General features: G+C 40.8%; 2 protein-coding genes across 4 annotated transcripts in view; one reads left to right on the top strand and one right to left on the bottom strand.

Moving 5' to 3' along the window:
• Positions 1-18,012, bottom strand: part of LOC124593699 (graves disease carrier protein-like) — a 207,493-nt gene extending 189,481 nt beyond the window's left edge. The window contains exon 1 of one of the 2 annotated variants that reach the window (XM_047132003.1): positions 17,303-18,012. In XM_047132003.1, the coding sequence (XP_046987959.1) occupies positions 17,303-17,366 (64 nt within the window). In that variant the 5' untranslated portion in view covers positions 17,367-18,012. The remainder of the gene's footprint in view (positions 1-17,302) is intronic. The other variant, XM_047132002.1, reaches the window with a different exon arrangement.
• LOC124593700 lies at positions 17,682-19,973 on the top strand. 2 transcript variants are annotated; one of them, XM_047132005.1, is made up of 4 exons: positions 17,682-17,913; positions 18,106-18,219; positions 18,325-18,686; positions 19,601-19,973. In XM_047132005.1, the coding sequence occupies exons 2-4, from the start codon at positions 18,108-18,110 to the stop codon at positions 19,850-19,852; spliced, it is 726 nt and encodes a 241-aa protein (XP_046987961.1). In that variant the 5' UTR covers positions 17,682-17,913; positions 18,106-18,107; the 3' UTR covers positions 19,853-19,973. The 2 variants fall into 2 exon arrangements, with proteins under 2 accessions (XP_046987961.1, XP_046987960.1); XM_047132004.1 differs by having other exon boundaries at positions 17,682-17,999.
• The last annotated feature ends 1,005 nt before the right edge of the window (positions 19,974-20,978 follow it).

Raw genomic sequence — 20,978 nt, 5'->3', positions numbered from 1 at the left:
TTGCCACCAGTACTTGGTCCACTCAGAGCCGGAGATGACAGTTTAAACCAAGTCTTAATTCTTAGTAACCTGGCTTTCTTTTCCAGAAAAACATACTCTCAAATCAAAAATTTGCGTAGAAAATCCAAATCCGCTTTACACCGTGCTCTAAACAACCGAGAGTTTCAAAATGAATATCGGCGTTTTAAGGCTTTGTAGCATTTATTATATTCAACTTACAAGTATAAATAATTCATCAAGTGGAAGAGCAACTCGAAAAGTTTGTCTCACAAGTGTTCAATCTGAACCATTCTTCACACGGCACACATCGAGTCGATAAGAGAGTTCCTCCAAAACCTTGATCAGTGTGACTAGAGTAATTGTTGCAACAGCTGCTTCAATACTATTCCTTAGGTCGTGTAGATCAACTGGTGGCAGAGGCATATACACATGATCCTTTATCAACCCTCAAGGATAAAAACCGCATGGCGTCAGGCTGGGTGAACGTGGAGGCCATTCGAAACAAGCTCTGTCATCCACCCTCTTGCGGCTAATCGAGCGGTAGGGTACAACGCCGTTTAACCAGTCGCGTACTGAGTTACGGCAGTGAGGCGGTGCATCATCTGCTGCCAAATAACGTTCTGTGGTCCATCGTCTAACAATTGTGGAATGAGCCAGAGTTCTACCTCATCAAGATAGGAAACACCAGTTACAGTTGCCTTTACCGAAAACGAAAGGTCCTTAAACTTTCCGCCGGGCTATGACACAACACGCATTCAATTTATTTTTTATTTTGTTTATTTATCCTGATCTGACTGTGGCCGCCATGCCCTCTATTACGTCTGACCAAGGTTTCACGCACACAGTGCCTGTAGCGACAATATAAGTCAATAACACCGACTATGAACTAATAAAATTAAGACTGACAATAATACTGCTACTACATCTTTGCTTCCCATGCATTGTGTGGTGGCAGTGTACTTCACTGAACCTTCTTCTTTTAACACTGCAAAGGTACATTTCGATAGCGAGTGTGCAAAATGTTCAGATCACTGGAAAGGAAGCAGAACGAAATTGTGCGAGATCCGCAGAACATCTACGTCTCCACACTACCGAAGTTTATAACTTATCATAATAGTGAAAAATTATACCGCGTTACTGGTTGTGTTCCACACTCTTGCTTCCACTGTCTTCGAACATAGAGACCATTCTTACCATACCATACTTAAGCACATCTGTTAAAAAAGAATGACATTAGAAATTTAGATTTATTTCGGTCCAACTTCCAAAAATGTTACACAAAGATCGCACAGTGCTGTGCGTATACAATTTCGGCATCCTCGTTAGCATCAAGTAGACGGTCTCGATGTTTTCGTGGGAGCTCGGTATGGTCGACAGATACCTGGATAATGCGCAATGTTCATATACTGAGGTGACAAAAGTCATGAAATAGCAATGTGCACATATAAAGATTGTCATAGTATCGCGTACACAAGGTATAAAAGCGTAGTGCACTGGCAGAGATGTCATTTGTACTCAGATGATTCGTGTGAAATGGTTTCCGATGTGATTACCGCCGGCACGACAGGAATTAACAACTTTGAACGCCGAATGGTAGTTGAAGATAGACGTAATAGACATTCCATTTCGAAAATCGTTAGGGAATTAAATATTTCGAGATCCATAGTGTCACGAGAGTGCCGAGAATCCTAAATTTCAGACATTACCTCTCCCCATGGACAATGCAGTGGCCGACGGCCTTCACAAAACGACCGAGTGCAGTGGCGTTTGCGTAGGGTTGTCAGTGTTAACAGACAAGCAACACTACGTGAAATAGTCGCAGACATCAGTGTGAGACGTACGCCGAATGTATCCGTTAAGACACTGCTACGAAATCTGACGTTAATGTGTTGTAACAGTAGACGAGCGACGCGAGTGCCTTGGCCAACAGTACGGCATTGCCTGTAGCGCCCCTCCTGGGCTCGTGATCATATCGGTTGGACCCTAGACGACTGGAAAACCGTAGCCCGGTCTATTGTGTCCCGATTTCAGTTGGTAAGAGCTGATGGGAGGATTCGAGTGTGGCACAGACATCACGAAGCCATGGACCCAAGTTGTCAACAAGGCACCGAGCAAACTTGTGATGGCTCCATAATGGTGTGGGCTGTGTTTGCGAGGATCATTGATTTCAAAAGGTTACGTTCAGCTACTTGTAGACCACTTGCAGCCATTCATAGCCTCTACGTTTCCAAACAACGATGGAATTTTTATGAATGACAGAGCGCAATGTCACCGGGCCACAATTGTTCGCAACTGGTTTGAAGAAAATTTCTGGAAAATTCGAGCGAATGATTTGGCCACCCAAATCGCTCGACATGAATCCCATATACTGAAGTGAAAAAAGTCACGAGACAGCGCACAAAATCCTGCACCGGCAACACTTTGGCAATTATGGACGGCTGTAAAGACGGCATGGCTCAATACTTCTGCAGGAAATTTCCAACGACTTGTTAAGTCCATGCTGCACTGCGCCGGGGAAAAGGACGTCCGACATGGAATTAGGAGGTATCCCATGACATTTGTACCTTATTGCAAGTATACCATATAAATATCCGACGTGGACAATCATGGGAGAATATGATCATATCTTTCTGACATCTAGCCAGGCTGTCAATACACTGTTCTCGAACAAAATGAGATTTAAAAAAAAAGCGGTCTAAGGGGCTGTGCGGCTGGTCCCGGCGGAGGTTCGAGTCCTCCCTCGGGCATGGTTGTGTGTGTTTGTCCTTAGGATAATTTAACTTAAGTAGTGTGTAAGCTTAGGGACTGATAACCTTAGCAGTTGAGTCCCGTAAGATTTCACACACATTTGAACATTTTGAACTTTCCATGCTTAGATGGAAGAAAGCGAACATTGCGTAGAAACAATTTATATCTGCGAGTATATTTTAGTTCACAAGATTCCTTTGATGCCTCCGGATGTGGCTGATTTGTCTGGTTTATAATAAGTAATAGCACTTCTAACTTTTTGTCCGAGTTCTGGAACTTTGAACGGAGTCCATGATGTAAATACAACAGATGTCTGTAAAGCTCAATGAAATAGATTTTAGAGGAAAATATGTTATGAATGAAGGAGTCTTACAGAAACCACTTGCACTGTTGCCATTGAGTCAGCTCTCATTTCGTAGCACCGACTCGGGAAATCTGTCCATCGTGCTTCGGTTGCCTAATCTAGGAAAATATCACTGCGAATGTTCTGCCATTTAGTGGCTACGAAAGGAAGATACGTTCTGTCTTTAAGTTTACTGTGTTTGTTAAAATCTGCACCCAAACTTCGGCAATACGCCTTTTTCTTTTTTCTTTTTTAACGGTAAGACTGTCACACGTGACTTGACGTCGGTATGAAACACACACGTACACACACAAACACACACACACACACACACACACACACAGAGAAAGAGAGAGAGAGAGAGAGAGAGAGAGAGAGAGAGATCTTTTGTTCTCTACTGCGCACAGCCGCCTGCTGACTTTCTCAGTGGACAGCTTCTTTTCAGTGTAGTCCCTTTCCCGAGTCTCTCTTCAATCGTATGCAACAGCTATCTGAAAGTCTCGGTCGCTGTGTAACTAAAGCTACATGCAGTACAAGGAAGCTGTGCCCATCAACAAGTACAATCGAGCACATGATATTAATCTTACTGTCGTGTATTTTACGTGAAAGCCGAGAAAGCAGGATTCGTGCGGGTACTTCAGACCAGAATGAGACTGTTTACAGATACTGCAAAAAAAACTTGATTTTCATATCGAATGATTCTTTGCATAGAAATGTCAACAAATAGCATGACACTTCACCGTTTCAATTCCACAGCACCAGTTGTTCAGACCGAGCATGTGAAGCAGTGGTACGGTGGTTACATGGACTTCTTCAAATTTTGATTATAATAGTTCAAATAATTAGTGCTGAAACTTTTTTACTCGGGAGCTACAGTATTTCCAAAATCTATCAGCTGTTTCTGATTTGTCGGTGTCTGCATGTTTCACGGTCTTTTTTGCAATGTGATACAGTTAGATGATGAGAGGAACAGATAAAACTACATTCTGATGATATGCCGTCGCATGCTGTGATGATGAAACTACTTTTATATCTACTCCATCAGGCTTCTTTAAATCTATTGTCTTTTCGGAAAATGGAAATGTGTGGTAAGATCTTATGGGACCAAACTGCTAAGGTCATCGGTCCCTAAGCCTACACACTACTTAATCTAACTTAAGCTAACTTACACTAAGGACAACACACACACACACACACACACACACACACACACACACACGAGGGAGGACTCGAACCTCCGACGGAGGGAGCCGCCCGGACCGTGACAAGGCGCCCTAGACCGCGCGGCTACCCCACGCGGCCATTGTCTTTTTGGAAGGTAGATGAAACCATTTTGAAATAAGAAGTGATGACAGAGACAACAAAAAACTGTATTAGCAATGTGTTAATCGAACTTCTCGTATCGGAGCCTTTTCGGTTGATGTTCACGAAAAATATTCATTTAGACACGCCGCCATGAATTCACAGCTGTTGCGTCGACTACTGGCTAGAAGCTAAGTTTTCACCTGTTTCATTTCTAAACGTGCCTCATCGTTGTAATGATTCTTTGAGAGAGGGGAAAGAACCACGACGTAACCATTCCTTATGGTAGTAGTTTTGTAAGTAAGTGTCCAACAGCTTCCAAAGTCCTCTGCAACGTGCGTTCCGCGTAATTCTGTTTCAAAGATGTCATTAATAGCTTTCTGATGTCTCTCGCTTCTCCGTGCTTCAAGAGCCACATGTATGACCAGACAATCGTCTATCGAGTGTAGCGGAGAGTAAGACACGATAGCAAACCTCGCAGGAGATAACAATACTACACAAACTTCACGGTCAGTGTCGGCGTCTTTATGTCATGCGACGTGCACGTGAAAGGGATCTCCTTTTAGTCGTGCCGGCGTACTGTGGGATGCTTAGGGTGGTATGCTGTAGAGCTACGGTAGAAACTGTAAATGAAGTAGTTTTTCCCAACTGCATGAGAAACGTGACTTTGCAATGGTTCAAATGGCTCTGAGCACTATGGGACTTAACTTCTAAGGTCATCAGTCCCCTAGAACTTAGAACTACTTAAACCTAACTAACCTAAGGACATCACACACATCCCTACCCGAGGCAGGATTCGAACCTGCGACCGTAGCGGTCTCGCGGTTCCAGACTGTAGCGCCTAGAACCGCTCGGCCACACCTGCCGGCCGTGACTTTGCAGACCCACCTATTAAAAGGATGGAACATAGATCAATGGATTAGGTGTTTGAATAATGCAAACGTAGGATTTTGAAGTAAAATATCCCTTTTAACAAGCCCATGCAGCTCATTCGACCGTAATGCTAGGGACATTTAATAAATAAAAGACAAACTGATGTAGATATGAAACAGTTTGTATGAGGAGTTTTGTTCTTTCATGACTTTAGGCTGGCGTCACTGTGATGGCTAAGAACAGCTAACGGATAAAAACTGTTTCATTTATAACTACAATATTGCATCTAACGATTGTGCGTCCGCTTTAAATTTCCACATTAGCTGAACAATCTGGAGTGACCCGCTTGTTGCTTTCTGAAGGTGAAAAATGGGCAACAATCTTCTCTCGAATGATTTCAATGAATGATGATAGTTTTATGAAGCGCGGAAATGTTTTAAGCTTGTAGAACGGTTCAAAGACGATCGAACCTCACTGGTTGACGAGCAACGTCCTGGACATGTCAGTTCCTTCACTTGAAACCCGCATTTGTGAAGACTGACATTACAGCTGAATATGTAGCAAAAACATTTGCGATAAGTGTTGGCACACTTCCTAACGCTACCAGTAACAAGTTCAAGTAAGCAAAACTAGTGCAAGATTGGTCCCGAAAGAATTAATACAACAATACAAGGAAACAAGATTCGAAGTGTGTACAGACTTTAGAAAACAATATGAAAGGGAAGGTGATCCTTTTCTAAACAAGATTGTAAGGTTTGATGAAACAGTCCACACAAGGGGGCCATTACGTGGAAAAAAGTTCAAAAACGATGAGGAGGTCTAAGAAGTTTTGGGAAAGTGGCTCAACAACAAGACAGGCTTCTTCATATCAGATACAAAAAGCTAGTTCACCGTTGGGACAAGCATATTGATATTGGTGGAGATTATGTTGAGAAATAGTAAAAGTCTCATTTTGGAAAAATACAGTTGTTTCTCTACATCATTTTCTCTCTTCACTTGCTAAATGCCCCTCATTCAGATTGAAATATCTAACCACTCTAGAGAACGTTGCGAAAGTATTGTTCTTCCACCAACCATACTATCAACCATAAAATGAGTACTCGGTATTCGTGAAACTGTAGACAGATACTTGATAAGTTTAAGTCTTGCAGATCGAAATGAATATTCCAAAATTGAATGAGACATAGCTATATCAGAGAAAATGCGGCAGTCATATGCGTTCCCCGCAATTATTATCTAAAGTGAGAGATAATGAGAAAAAATCGAGGGTGCATCTTGAGGTGCGCATCACCTCGTGGTCACAAGCGCACGCTTCAATAATACAGTATTTGTAGCCCTGCGTATTAATATCCACACATAGAACCCACCTATTCACGTTGCGGCCGAGACAAAGGCATTTTTATACTCTAGACAATATCGCTTATACCTTATAGTCGAAGTCTGGTCCCTTGTTAATTTCTTTTTCCGCACCAAATCATAAAGCAAATGAAATCCGCAATAGGCATAGTTTTGAGTATCCGCTTATGACCGGTGCCCCAACAACTTCCCTAATATTTCCTGATGTTTTTACTAACGTAAGTGACTGCTACAGACGAATGTTGAAAATTAGATGGACTGATAAGGTACAGGATGAGGAGGTTCTGCGCAGAATCGGAGAGGAAAGGAAAGGAATATGTGGAAAACACTGACAAGGAGAAGGGACAGGATGATGAGCATCTGTTACGACATCAGGGAATGACTTCTATGGCAATAGAGGGAGCTGTAGATGGAAAAAACTGCAGAGGAAGACAGATATTGAAATACATCCAGCAAATAATTGAGGACGTCGGTTGCAGGCGCTACTCTGAGATGAAGAGGTTGGCACAGGAGAGGAGTTCGTAGCGGACTGCATCAAACTAGTCAGAAGGCGGAAGACTCAAAAAAAAAGATTGCAGAAGACTCAAAAAAAAGATTAGTAAGAATGCGGCTACCTGTTCAGATTTATGGTGAGTGCTTTAAAAACAAGCGAAGTTAGATTTTTGGGAAACAAATTTGAAATAATTGTTCAGTGTTTCCAGTGATCCTTGTAACATATATCTCTGGTTTCAAGTTTATGAAGCCATTATCTCCAAAACCTTTACGGTATCATATTTTACTGAATTATATAACTCGTGAAATGGCCATGTGATTATACTGTAGACACGTTCAACATCCTTTTTCATCCAATCCCCCTTATACGCCATCCCATACACTGATAGATGCAGCGAACATAAGTAAATAACTCAATGTGCCTCATAAATTATTTTAAAGTGATCTCATTCACATTACTGTCATCGCCCTGTTAATGAGCTAAATTCTATCACTATTTTTATTCCTAAATGAGATTGTATAATTGCACATATTCTTTTGATTTAGTAAACAGCCGCGATTTGTAGCGAGAAGGTCCGTTTTGTTAAGTGCTTACCTTAAGTTTTTCAGCAACTGAAGCCTGACAAGACTCTCCGTATGGGTGAAATATTGTCAGGGTCAGACTGGACCAAGAAGAGTAAGTGGTCCCCTCACACTTCAATGAATAACACTCCAAGTCACTTGCAACTGCTGGAATGCTCAGTCCCTGATAACGACTGTTAAGTTCAAAATCGAGCATTTCCTTTCATATCGGCCACAATCATGACCAGCTATGTTATCAATGTGTTAATACTTTAAAACCTTGGAATTATTCGTAGTGCAGTCCTGTGACACGGAGGATGTTATCAGTGTGTTAACACTTTAAGCCCTGGAACTATTCGTAATGATGTTCTGTGACGCGGGGGATGTGCGCAACATAGAGTACTGTTCTAGGAGCCGGTATCTAGAATGTTTGTTGCCAATGACACAAATGCATCTGACACCACGGACTGTCTTAGCGAGCTATGAGTGTAGGCGAATATGCTGTCTTCCAAGTTGTGTGAAAAGTTCGAGAAATTTACAGCGATAGGTCAAATCCAAAGTAGTGTCCTTGGGAAGTGAACTAAATCCAAGATGTGCGCAGACCTATGCACAAAGCCAAAGCGGTGAAGGGCTATCACCCATCGGGAACATGGCAGGCAACGTAAGGATACGCTTCCAAGGCAGTATATGAAAGCGCATTTTGGGAGGCAAGAAAGGAAGTTGCACTTCCCATATTGGCGGTCAAGACAATTATCAAGAAAGTTGCATAGGTTGAATTGTCAGGTATAGAGCACAGTCAACACATGTATCTGTTCAAGACAACATAACGCCGGTATGACAGCGGTAGTTCAACAGCGTCTGTATTATGACTCATAACTGGGCTAGTGTAGAATGCTCCAGTGGCTAATGTGTGCCTCAATGATGGATTGTATTGACACGGCGTAAAATACACGGTCATGCAGGTGAGTAAGCAAGACACCCATAGTCCATTTTTTGATCAGACAAGGGGTCGGTATAAGTGGAGGAGGATTTTCCGATCAACGCCCCATGAAGTACCGTTTAAAACACTTAAAATATTCAGAGATTGGGTACAGTGTGCTGCTAGATACGATATAGGGGAGGACAAACAGTTTCTTATCAAGCGTGAGCCCCCAAAAGTTGATGGTTTCGACAAATGGAAGAGCAAAACGACCGAGATTTGAGGACAGTGGAGGAAATTCGTTATGCTGCCAGAAATTCACACAGTCTTTCAGTGGAAAAATGTAAGCCATTGTCGACGCTGCACGAGTAAAGACGGTTGAGACATTGCTGAAGTCGTCGCTCAACTAAACAGGTCCGTTGAGAGCTGCAGCAGATTGCAAAGTCATCGATGTAAAGAGAGCTCGAGATGCCTGGTGGGAGACAGTCCATGATAGGATAAATTGCTGTGACATGTAGGGCTACGCTCAGCACAGAGCCCTGAGGCACCCAGTTCTGCTGAAAAAAAGTGTTCGATAAAGCTGGACACACATGTACCTTGAAAATCTGGTCATTTAAAAACTCCCAAATAATAAGGGGTAAGCGGCCTGGGAAGCCCCACATGTGCATTTCATGGAGGATGCCTGTCCTCCAGCAGGTATTGCCTTCTCCAAATAAAAGAAAAAAAAAAAAGGAGCATAAAATTGCTCATAATGTGGGTTGACAGAGCGATGAGGTGATCAACTGCAGAGCAGTGCTTACTAAATCCACATTGAGCATTAGTTAGCAAATTCCAAGACTCAAGCCACCATACCAGCCGACCCTTGATCATGTGTTCTATCACGTTGCTGACAAAGTTGGTGAGGGAAACTGGGTGGTAGTTGGATAGAAGATATTTGTCCTTGACAGGCTTGTTTGAATGGGGATTATAGTGGCTTCACACCAACAACAAGGAAACGCATCGGCTGTCCAGATGTGATTATACATACAAAGGAGAAAGTGCTTGCCATCAAGAGATAGGTGCTGCAACATCTGAATGTGCAATCATTCAGTCGTGGAGCAGAGGATCATGGTGAGGTAACAGCATGTTCGAGCTCCCACATAGTAAAAATGGCATTGTAGCATTCATGATTCTGAGAGGGGAAAGATGTCTCCCAAGCTTCCTTCACTTGTTTCTAAGGTAGGAAGGGTGGATGGTAATGGGTGGGACTCGAGATCTCTGCAAAGTATTGAGCCAAGGTGTTGGAAATATAGACAGGGACCACAATAACATCATTCACTACAGTCATGTCAGGAATTGGGAGATGTACCTTGTTTCCAGAAATCCGACATAGGTTACCCCAAACAACAGAAGAGGGAGTTAAACAGCTGAAAGAAATAGTAAGAGATCCGATTAGGTTTTTCGCCATCTCTGATAATGCAATCAGACATCTTGTGTGCAACTGTTTATAACGAATACAGTTCTTCTGTAAAGGATTGTGTTCAAAGACATGGAGAGCACATCTCTGCAGACAGTGTTGTGGCATTCCTCACTCCACTAGGATATTGGGACACATCGCAGTATGAAAGAGTTTCAGGAGATGGACAATCTGCAGTGGTAAGGATAACACTCATAAGGCACTCTATCTGATCATCACTGGTGTGGAAATGATGTTCATCAAAGATTGCCAGTGAAGAGTAGGGCCTCCAGTAAGCTTTAGAAAGATACCATTTGGCTCTGCACATAGATGGGACACGAGTTAGCAGACAAAGTACACACAGAAAATCGTCGCTTGAGTATGTATCTGAGAGGACGGACCACTCTAGATGGTGGGCAAGTTGTGCATTATAGAACAAGAGATCCAGGTGCGAGAAAGTGTGTGTGTCATCTGAAAGAAATGTGGATTCACCTGTGTTGAGAGAAATGAGAGTAAGCTGCTTGAGAATATCTGTCAGGAGAGAGCCTCTTGGGCAGTTCTCAGAGCCCAAAGTGAAATGGTGGGGGTTTAAGTCACCAAGTACCAAAAAGGTTTGAGGGAGATGAGTGGTAAGCTGCAGTATGTACCTCCTGGTGAGATCAAATGATAGGATAAGAGAAATGGCATAATTGGGGAGAGAAAGATGGACAGCAACAGCTTGTAGCTGGGCTATGAATGTCATCCCAAATGAGCATCTTGACTCCTCTGTGAGCTGGAGTTCCTTCTTTGGAAGAAAGGTCGAAACATACTAGAGTGAAGTGTAAGAGATCAAAGAGGTCTTGAGGGCATAATTTCGTTTCTTGGAGGCATAAACCAACTGGGCATTGTCATCGCAATAATAGCTGTAACTCTATCCTGTGTGATCTGATACCACGAATTTTCCATTGGAGAAAAGCCATATTAGATGAAAGGAGATATTTCTCTTAGAAGGAGCAACTACTTCAGAGGCTCCCGAGAGCCATATTTCAGCTGTGAACTATTACAGGGTTCTGAGGCTGGAGCATCCACTTCCATTATTTCTTCAGAGGTACCAGTAACCTTCCTTGGTTGGTCAGCTGACTCCGTGGTGGAACACTGGTTGGTGATGTGCACTGGTAACACAAAGGTCAGCCAGACAGAGGTGTCACATGGTGTCACTGTTGTAGAGGATCTCTGAGTTGGAGCAGGGGAAAAATGTTCGTCTTTGTTTTACTTCTTAGTACCTTTGGTCCGTCAGACATGGTCCCAGACATTTGCTGACTTTCTTCTTTCTAAATTTCCGTTCTGCTCATTGTGTCCCAAGTGGCTTCACCAGTGTGGACAAATGTTCTTTTGGTGTGTTAAGTCAAAATAACTGTGGTGCACGCAGGTGAGGACATAACCGTAGCACTACGATATTCCACCACCACAGAACAGAACTGGAGGTTGCAGGTCTGCCTGGGCATATCTTTCATGCATAGTGATATAGAAACAACGGTACTGTAACTGCTACATAGTGGTATGCACGGCTTTCTGCTAGTTAACATTTTGTAAGCAACACTAAGAGGTACCTTTTCCTTCACTCAGGTCTCCTGAATAGCTCACTGATCAAGGTAAACAGGGCATTCATGGGATGAAGCAGCATGGTTGCCAGTGCAGTTGATGCAGTAGGGAGAAGGAGGTGGGCCGTCTCGTTCATGAACATCCTCGACACAAGTTGCATATTTGGCTGTGTTTTTACAGGTCATGCGAGTACAGTTATAACACTGACATTTGGTAACAATGCATTGAATACATTTTATAGGTCTGATGTTGATGACTTCATACCTCACCTGATCTTCAACGGGAGCTCTACTCGATAAAACGTTAAGGAAAGGGTGCAGTAGGCACTAATTTTGTATCAACCATCTTCATAATCCAATGGACTGCAGTTACGCCCTGGTCGGAGAGATAACGTTCTATATTGCCCTCAGTCAAGCCATCAAGCACCAAGTGTACACGACACTATGTGAAGAATACAGTGCTTGATGAGACTCTACACAAACAGGGTATCTGTGGAGAAGCATGGCTGTAAACAGTTTTTGGGCTTGAAAGGCACTGTCTGTCTCTAGAAGCAAACTTCCATTGTGTAAGCAAGTGCAGGATTTAAGTGGGCCTGCAATTATATCCATACCTTTCTGAATGATGAAGAGGTTCACTGTACAAAAGTTCTGACCTCCTCCTGAGCATGAGACCATGATAGCAGGGTGCAACTGCAAGTTTCATCATGTCTTTGACCTCATTCCATTCTGTTTATTAGGTTGCATTCATGGAGTTGAAGTACTCATCGAGGGTGAGTCCCCAAGATTGCTAATGTCTCTGATGGAGTGCTCCTTCCTTCTGGGGGCCCCCACAGAGAAGAGCACAGCCACCTTAGGTGAATTTTCATATATCAGGTCACACCTCCTGAACTCCAGACATAGAGACCCACCAGCAATTGGGAAGGTAGAAACACCCCTCCCTAAGCCTGGCCTCTAACAGGGTGTATGCATGAACCCTACCTAAGTCTTCTAATACTTTCACAAGTTTCAGTTTCCCAACTGTACACAAGACATGGTCCCCATGGGAGGGGACATAGAATAGGAGGAGGATAGACATGCAGCACAGAAAAGTAAGAAGTACTGCAGTGGTTGGGGGCACACACGTGCCACGTGTGCGACTGCATGCGTGCAAGTTAGTGACTGAAATGTTACTGTTGCAATGTTCTACCTGTAAGTATTTTACTGGAAAGAAGACAAATCGCTGGAGACAATAGGTTCAGTGACACTTAGGCCTATTCAACAGGTACAGTTATGCACCAACATTTGTTTACACTTTCATTGCCAAATGGTATACAACAAACACAGCAATGCACCAAAACCCTTACTGTTATACATATAAGAATACAAATCATTCAGGTTCAAATGAATGTCTACCAGGTGTCGGGTTCCAGTGACTATACTCGTGCGCAAAACTTAAGGATGAAAATAGCTTTCAAATTATGTCACTGTCAAGTAAAAAACTCAATCAAGCTTGGACCATACATAGACAGAAGAACTACAGTATGTACAATACAGTACAGTATAGTAACTGAAAGAAACACACAGTGAAATGAAGAGGAATGGCACTGTTGTTCAAAGACAGCTTTGACCAGAGACATTATGCTCCTGAATGCATGTCATTGAGGAGACCCTGTTGGTAGCCCCTTGGTTCATCTGGGCTGTCAGCTGCTCAACAGCTGCACATCTATTCACCCATCAACCGTTGTTCACTCCTGTCATCTATGACCTGTGCCACACCACAGTTACCTTACCGCCTGTTTTGGATGGTGCCATTTTGCCACACATGGTTTGCTTTAACCACAGAGGTACACAAAAAGTTTACAACTTAACCATTTTAGAAATGCTTCCACCCTTGGCCCAAAATCCAATGATCATGCCCTTTTGGACATCAGACAAATCGCTCCATTTCTGCATTATGACAATGGCTACACTGCTTTTCTGCATCCTCCTGACATGACTTGTATACCGTCCAATGCTACCACTGCCACCAGGTGTTTATGAGTGGTTTTTGCATGTTGACATTGAACATAGGTGGTGGTCACATTAATGTGACTTGACCCTGTATAGCATGTTGTTTTCAACCACACACATCAATAGGTATTTCTATCTGTGAGAATAAAGTGTTGCTACAACCTTAATATATTTCTTCAATTGAGGCTGCAGAGTAGTACATGGAAATAAAATTTCAGGAGTTATAGTTCAAGTCCTGGAAAGTAATTTGCAGCACACTAAGCCGTGTTACCTCGACAGCCTTCTGTCACCATCTCAGTGAATGTTCACATGTTTGCACAAGCTGCTCATTTTTCCAATCATGCACACCTTTTATTTATTTTAACAAAAGTGCACTTTCTTGCTATCAGCAACAAACTTGGATAAGAATGTCAGATTTAGTTGGTTAGCTGCTGACGAGATAGATAAGCACAAATTATCACCTACAGACAGTTTTAGTTCTCATTTACAGTGCTCAGTAACCATGCAATAGATCTTTCAACAATGCCTGAGGATTGCAGTTACGTATCATTATGGATTGAAGTAGTCACAGGTCTTCATCATAAGTAATACTCTTCATGAAAGTGATGAACGGCTCACACTGATGTAGTTTTCTTTGAAATTACATGCTTTTATCAATGGTATCCTCCTCATTTGCAGCAGAAATGTTCATGCTATCAAAGTAGACACTAAATATTCAATCAAGGTGTTTTTGCATTAAAATGGCCAACATAGCAAACAGAGTAAAACATGGTCCCTTTAATCATGGATGGAAATCACACAGACTGATGAGTCGTGGTATATGTTGATACGTATCAATGGGCACATTAGAGACATTTTGAGAACTGTGTGAGACAATTGACTAATAGTAATATTCAATTCTGTTGGCTATAACCAGTGAAGCAGGAAACATACTATAACCAGTGAAGTAGAAAACCTGCAACGAACTTTGCAAACACCGTGGTGACTATAATGTCATATCAGTGGTGATTTTTTTTCAAACTGGCTAAGCTATAGCTCAATCTATCACCACAACCTCGTTTTTCGCTTTTACATTTGTTGGCTTCACCAACTAACAATCAAGCCGTGAAGATACACAAGGAAAGGTGATGTCACATCAGTCATTGACATAATGTCTCTGGTCAAAGCTGATGACTACAATCTAATATTCCTCGTAATCCATGCAATGAACCCAACTAACTGAAAATTAAGGTAAGTCATGGGATTCTCATGTGTGGTGCGTTTACACGCGATAAAATTAGGTCTTGTGTGCGTTTCATCATCTCGGTTCCAAAAGATAGAGAAGCAAACTGTCCAACTAAAATCTAGATCAGGGCCTATGACAGTCATACCAGTGTTTCTCTACAGCTCGTAAGTCGTTAACATGTCACTTTCACCTAAGTGACAAGCAGGAAGCCACTTTCAGTTAGACAATGCACTTTTCATTCACTTTCAAACTGTGTCAGGATGGCATCCAGAACACTCCACAGAGATGTTTTTGTGCCCCAAAGTCACTTGACATGAGTCCTACTGAACATAAATGGGACCCATCAATCTGGATGTTCAGCCTTGAACCCAACTACAGTCAGTGTCTGTGAGCTGTACACAGCAGTTGAGTTTATGTATCATAATAGCTCCGAAATACTTCTGGTGTCTCATTTACTCCATGCTATGATGTGTATCCAGCCTTCAGGGTGAAAAGGGTCACTACACACAACTAGGCACTTATGTAAATTAATTGCTGACAAACGTATGCTTACTTATTGTATATCCTTGAGTATCCACTCTCATGATATATATGATGTGTGCAAATACATGTCTACTTCTGTTGACTTTTGAAGTAATAATTAACATCTAAAAATATTCCGTTTTTGACTTTAACAATAACTTTTAACTGACTTCTACTGGATCCCGTTACACTTACTTTTCCCACAGTAATTTTACCAGAAAAAAGCATTATAACACTAATAAAAATAATCAGTGCCATCTTTCTTCCTCAGTTTTTACTGATAAGGCCTCAGTTTAAAAGGTACTTAGGTTATTTCATTGAAGGTGCATTTTTGTGTGTAAGAACTTAACGAATAATGTGAAATCTTCAATATTATCTCTATATCCAGGGTATGTTTGACATAGCATCTTATCTCTTCTTCTGGCAGAAGTGTTGCTATGGTGAAAGTATCAGTGCCGCATTGAAAATGATCTGTATTAGGAGCTTTATTTAGTCACTCAGGCTTCCACAACAATCCCTGTACTGATGCAATATCTACTTTGAAATAAAGCGGTCTCCTTGGAAGTTTAGGAATGCTGGGGAACCCAATCTTTTCAATCGAACAACATATATATGAAGTGTTACATTTATAAGAAAAGCTGTTAATAAATGCAGAACATAAAATCTTCAACTCATGGAAAAGGCAGGAGGGTGACTGATACTGGATAAAAGATACTTGATAATATCGGGCAGATTCTCAAACTACAGATACGTAAAATATATGGTGACTCAAGACATTTTATTTAAAGTAACAGTGAAGATGACAACAATGGTTTTCTTTCATGAAATGCAAGAACGCAATAAAAACTGTTTCATTACAATCTTAACAAGTTCAGTCTTAATCTTTAACATGTCAGGAATCACAGTTACTAATGCAGTTGCTCTTTTCTGCAAAGGTGTCTTCCAGCCGAGCAGAACTGAATGCTGCTTTCAGTCAATGATAATAAATTTAAAAAAAGTATGGAATCACACCCACTCTACAAAACTGTAAACTATCATGAAGTTTATATATGCACCCATAATGTAGATTTATAGAAAGAGTGATTATAGCAGTCTCGGTTTCCTGGAAGAAACAAAATAGAGATGTAAACCTTGAATTCATGTCTGTCAGTCCACTGCAATAATCACTCAAACAAGTGTGTCTCACTGCAGTGCACGTCATATACGCTGGTATGATGATACACTGTAAATACAAGAAACAGCTACAGCTATATCATGAGTAAACGCAAGAAGCACCAGATGCAATAGCCCTATGAACAGCTGAAATTATGTGTAACACCAAAACTGTTAACAAATTCTACAATCTGTTAAGACTACAAAAAAATCTAATACTGACTCTTTTATTGTCCACAATGATGTTTAGTGATGGCTCAAAAAATGACAGAATTTTGAGATTTTTTAAAAAATTTCCTATTGTGCACAACCATTACTGTTTCCTTAAATTTATTCCCTAAAAATGGAGGTAGCTGCCATTTAGCTGAGTGACTGCAGACTAAATCCTCATGGATTTAAAGTCACTTCCAGTTTACAGAGTAGATATATATTTGAAATACTGAGTTGTGTTTAATCTTACTTTCCAATTTAACTACTCACATAGTGCAAATATCTCAAACTGCAGGTTTAAGGTAGGCATTGGATTCAGATGGATCAGCCAGATCATAATAGAAACTAGATAAGATCTGGTTTTCATATGTAACTTTTAGTTTTGTCTTTGTTGTTATAACAATGATGACAGTGTTAAGCTTCCACAATGTAAACAGTCAACAGGCTACTGCAAGAGAGAAAAAATGGAAGAAAAGAAAGTATCAGAAGGCTAATGCAGCCATTTAGAAAGCTGTTTTAATACCAACAACTATTTGCTGTTTTGGTCAAATACATACTTTCTTCCATCAATAAATGACTAAAAAGCGTGGCTTACCTCCCGCTAAGAGTGACTTCAAAATAAATTCCACTGACGTTCCTTGCTCTGTTGCTAGAGCCATTGCTACACAAATGTGACAAGTAAAACGCTTCCACAGAACAGGCGGGCACGCTTGCTTTCACCTCAAGCATGTCCCCGAGTCAACTGACAGCACACCTGAGGAAGTGAAGACGTCCCCGTACCCTCCATATGTCGCGGTCATGACCTACTTCATGATAATTCTACCCTTACTACAATCCGTCATTTACATTAACTTCACTGCGGCTGCGAAACACTGCAGCGCACGGAGCTTCCCTTAGACTGCTGTTACAGTGTACCAGCTGATTTTTGCACAGCAAATCTCTGACGTCAAACGCGTACTTGGTATGAATGAAACTGTTAGGGAGGGGATAGCTGCTTTACGTGCACTAGTCACTTTCGCTTTTTTTTCGCTCTGAAAAGTGGCGTCTTAAAACGTAGAATGTTATCTGTTCTTTAAGTGATATGTTGAGATAAATCAATCGCGTATTCAGGCAATGCAAAATAGGAATCAGCGTACGACCCTTTCCGAAATTTCTGCTGTTTGGGTGGCGTTTGTACCTCCTAGGAGAAATGAACGGCCAATATACGTAAATATAACTTTCATAATAAAAAGCTATATTGCATATAGCGACTTAATAACACAACTACTTTCCAGTTTCAAACACTAGTATAGGTTAGTTCGGAAACCTCTTGCTACCAAAATAGAAAAAAATAAGGTGGCAACAAAAACAAAGGCAGAATATGTAGTGTAATTGGTTGTGGTGGTACGCTTGTTTCAGTGATGGCAGCTGATGAGAGAGCGGCTCGTAGAGAAGCGAGAAGGCGAAGAATTTTAGAAAATTCGGAGAACAGGTTGCAGAGAATAACAGGAAGATATGAGAGCGGGTCAGATGGTAATAAAAACGATACTTCGTTAAGATTTAGTGCTTTGTTTTGAACCCAGTCTATGATTAGCCGTTCATATTTAATGTATGATTCAAAAACGCTTTTATTTACAGCAAAAGCGGAGTATTCAACAACAGGTGAAGAAGCAACGACGTGGAAGAGTAGCATTCAAAAGGATGCGATAAATGGGCTTATTAGGCCTGTAAAAATCCAGCAGAAAACTGAAGAACACTACGAGAGTGCTGGAAGTAAATATGCAGACGAAATACTAAGAAGAGTGCAAAATTGCAACATCCCGTACAGCAGATTAGACAGTCCAATAGATGAAACTTCTAATGAGGCGACAACAGGAGTTAAAGCAGTGGAGCAGCGAACCTACAGGTCACGGTTTTTTGTGTGGAATCTGCATTTTGTTTGTTCGGCAGTAATCACAAGAACATTATTTGCCTTTGGACTAGGGTACTTATTTAGTGAGGTAAGCGCAAAGTGGTCTTATTTTCACTTAAATTTTATCATAAAGTTCTTTGTAGGGAATTGTACTGAATAGTATAAAATACAATAAGAAAGAATGACCGTTCATAAAATGTGATATGAGGTTGGAAGGAACTGCTGTGTAATGATGACACTAGTAGTACAGTGACAAGTAAACAATTAAGCCTACCTCTCACCGTAAGTGGGTATTGGTATGTTGGTAGCTGTGGTGCAATTAGAGCTACTGTAGCCAGAAATGAATCTCACATGAATTGGCACAGCGGACACCAGAAAATATTTGGCATGTAGCCTTACCAGTGGGAAATGAATGTGTTGTTTGGAAATAGTTCTTTTATTTTTCATCATAAAGATTTTGACACATTGGTACGTGTAACGAATGAACTAGGCCTATTACCACAAATCAACCAGAGGTGCATAGGTAGTCAATTAGTGTAGGCCTATTCAAAACTGTGGATTCACAAGATTACCCACAAGTATCATTTTCTACATAAGCTATAAGAAGATTGTGGTTTTTGGGAAGTTAGGCTTAATACTGTTGCCCCAGATCTTAATATGTGATTATGGCTATTGCTCAGAATGTTGTTACCGATTACCAGCACAATAAAGAACATGGTTATGCTTCGTATTAGAATTACTTTAATATTGTCACAATTGTCTCAGTACAAGTTTGTGCTACTGTGCCGTAGTTGTGTGTTACATATGGATGGGTACAATGTTTCAACATTCAAGTGAACTGATGGCAACTTTGTCTTGTCTCAATCAACTTATGTAGCTATATTTACATATATAAGGCAATTCTAATATAAAGTAGCAGGAGTTTATTATAATTGAATTGGTGCTTGCTGTAGATAGTTTTTGAGAACTTTATGGTAGTAATTAAATATTCCTTGGTTTCAGCTTGTGTTTTTACCATTACTGCTTCTGCTGCTGAGCGAAATACTGCTGACCAAAACAGTTAATAGCTCAAGCACTTACGGCATTTTGGGAGGAGCTCTGATATTGATAGGACTACCTTCACATTTAGTGACGACTTGTGCCTATTGTGTGTCTGTAGCTTCCCATCTGATTGGTGTTTTTGCCATCTACCTGGTTTCATTTACACTCACTGACTGTGTTATCAACTCAGTGACTTCTGCAGACAGTGGGTAGCAGACAGGTGTAATCAACAACTTTTGACACAGACTGTGCTGGTAAAATTACTTGCTATTGCTATGTGCTGTTAATTTGTTTGAGAAATTCAATATATTTACTGGAGTGCTATTATCATGAACTCTTCTACTGTAAAATTTTGTAATAGACGTATGAGGCCCTTCAACGCTTTACACCAGATCACATATGAGAGAATAAGTTTTATACAAAAAAAAAATAAAACTGGAATAAGAGTACACATGACACTAATGGCATTTATGCAGGATAGAAATCATAAATACAACATGTTACGGCACTAAGTTGTTGCACCTGTTAAAATACATAGAACATCTATGATGTTTGTGCAAAAAGAAATTCTCTCTCTCTCTCTCTCTCTCTCTCTCTCTCTCTCTCTCTCTCTCTCTCTCTCTCTCTCTCTCTGCATATATACAAACACACACACCATGTAAGAACACCAAAATCTTGCTAAGTGCTATTAACCTGGTCATTCACTATACCTCACAGCTCTAGAATGTCATTGCTGAGATAATGATGGAGGATTGGTAAATGAAGTAAAAGAAGAGATGTTGAATATCATATAAAATTAAAATTATTTGAACATTAGTGCAATTTCTGTGTAACATAAGAATGAGTGCAGATTTTGTTGTTTGAGTATGTGTATTATGTAAATGAATTATTTTAAAAACTTATGTATAAGCTTTCCAGAAGGTAATGAATTGTCAGTTTTCAGATTATGTTAAATACATTTTTGAGCATGGTTATGAGTATCATAAGGTATTTTTGGTATCGAATGAATAACAGTTTTTTGTGGTTTGTGCATGTTTTCAATATAGCTGTTTGTAAATATTCATTTTCTTATGAAAGTGAGAGGTTGATATAAGTTTCTTTTTGTGATTTCTGAAAATAAGGCTGAATGTAACTGTGACTGGTTTGTAAACTTATTAACACCAAAGTATGTGATACAGAGTAGTTAATTTATAGCCTGCAAAGAATATATTTGAAAATGGGTAGAGGAAACCCATTTATGCTTTACAACGAAGTAGATTTGTTAAGCTGTTTTCAAGAGGGAATTCAATTTCGCCAGAAATATGCAGATTCTGTAGTAGTAATATAGTATCTGTTCTCT

The sequence above is a fragment of the Schistocerca americana genome, chromosome 2 (assembly GCF_021461395.2).
Source record: "Schistocerca americana isolate TAMUIC-IGC-003095 chromosome 2, iqSchAmer2.1, whole genome shotgun sequence".
NCBI lineage: Eukaryota > Metazoa > Arthropoda > Insecta > Orthoptera > Acrididae > Schistocerca > Schistocerca americana.
The sequence above is the reverse complement of the archived record's forward strand: the minus strand, read 5'-3'. Positions and strand labels throughout refer to the sequence as shown.

Bases quoted from the DNA above. Each gene is read 5' to 3' on its own strand.
- LOC124593700 (XM_047132005.1), top strand. From the start codon at position 18,108: ATGGCAGCTGATGAGAGAGCGGCTCGTAGAGAAGCGAGAAGGCGAAGA. The intron at 18,220-18,324 runs GTAATAAAAACG...TTTTATTTACAG, and splicing joins ATATGAGAGCGGGTCAGATG to CAAAAGCGGAGTATTCAACA. The intron at 18,687-19,600 runs GTAAGCGCAAAG...CCTTGGTTTCAG, and splicing joins TAGGGTACTTATTTAGTGAG to CTTGTGTTTTTACCATTACT.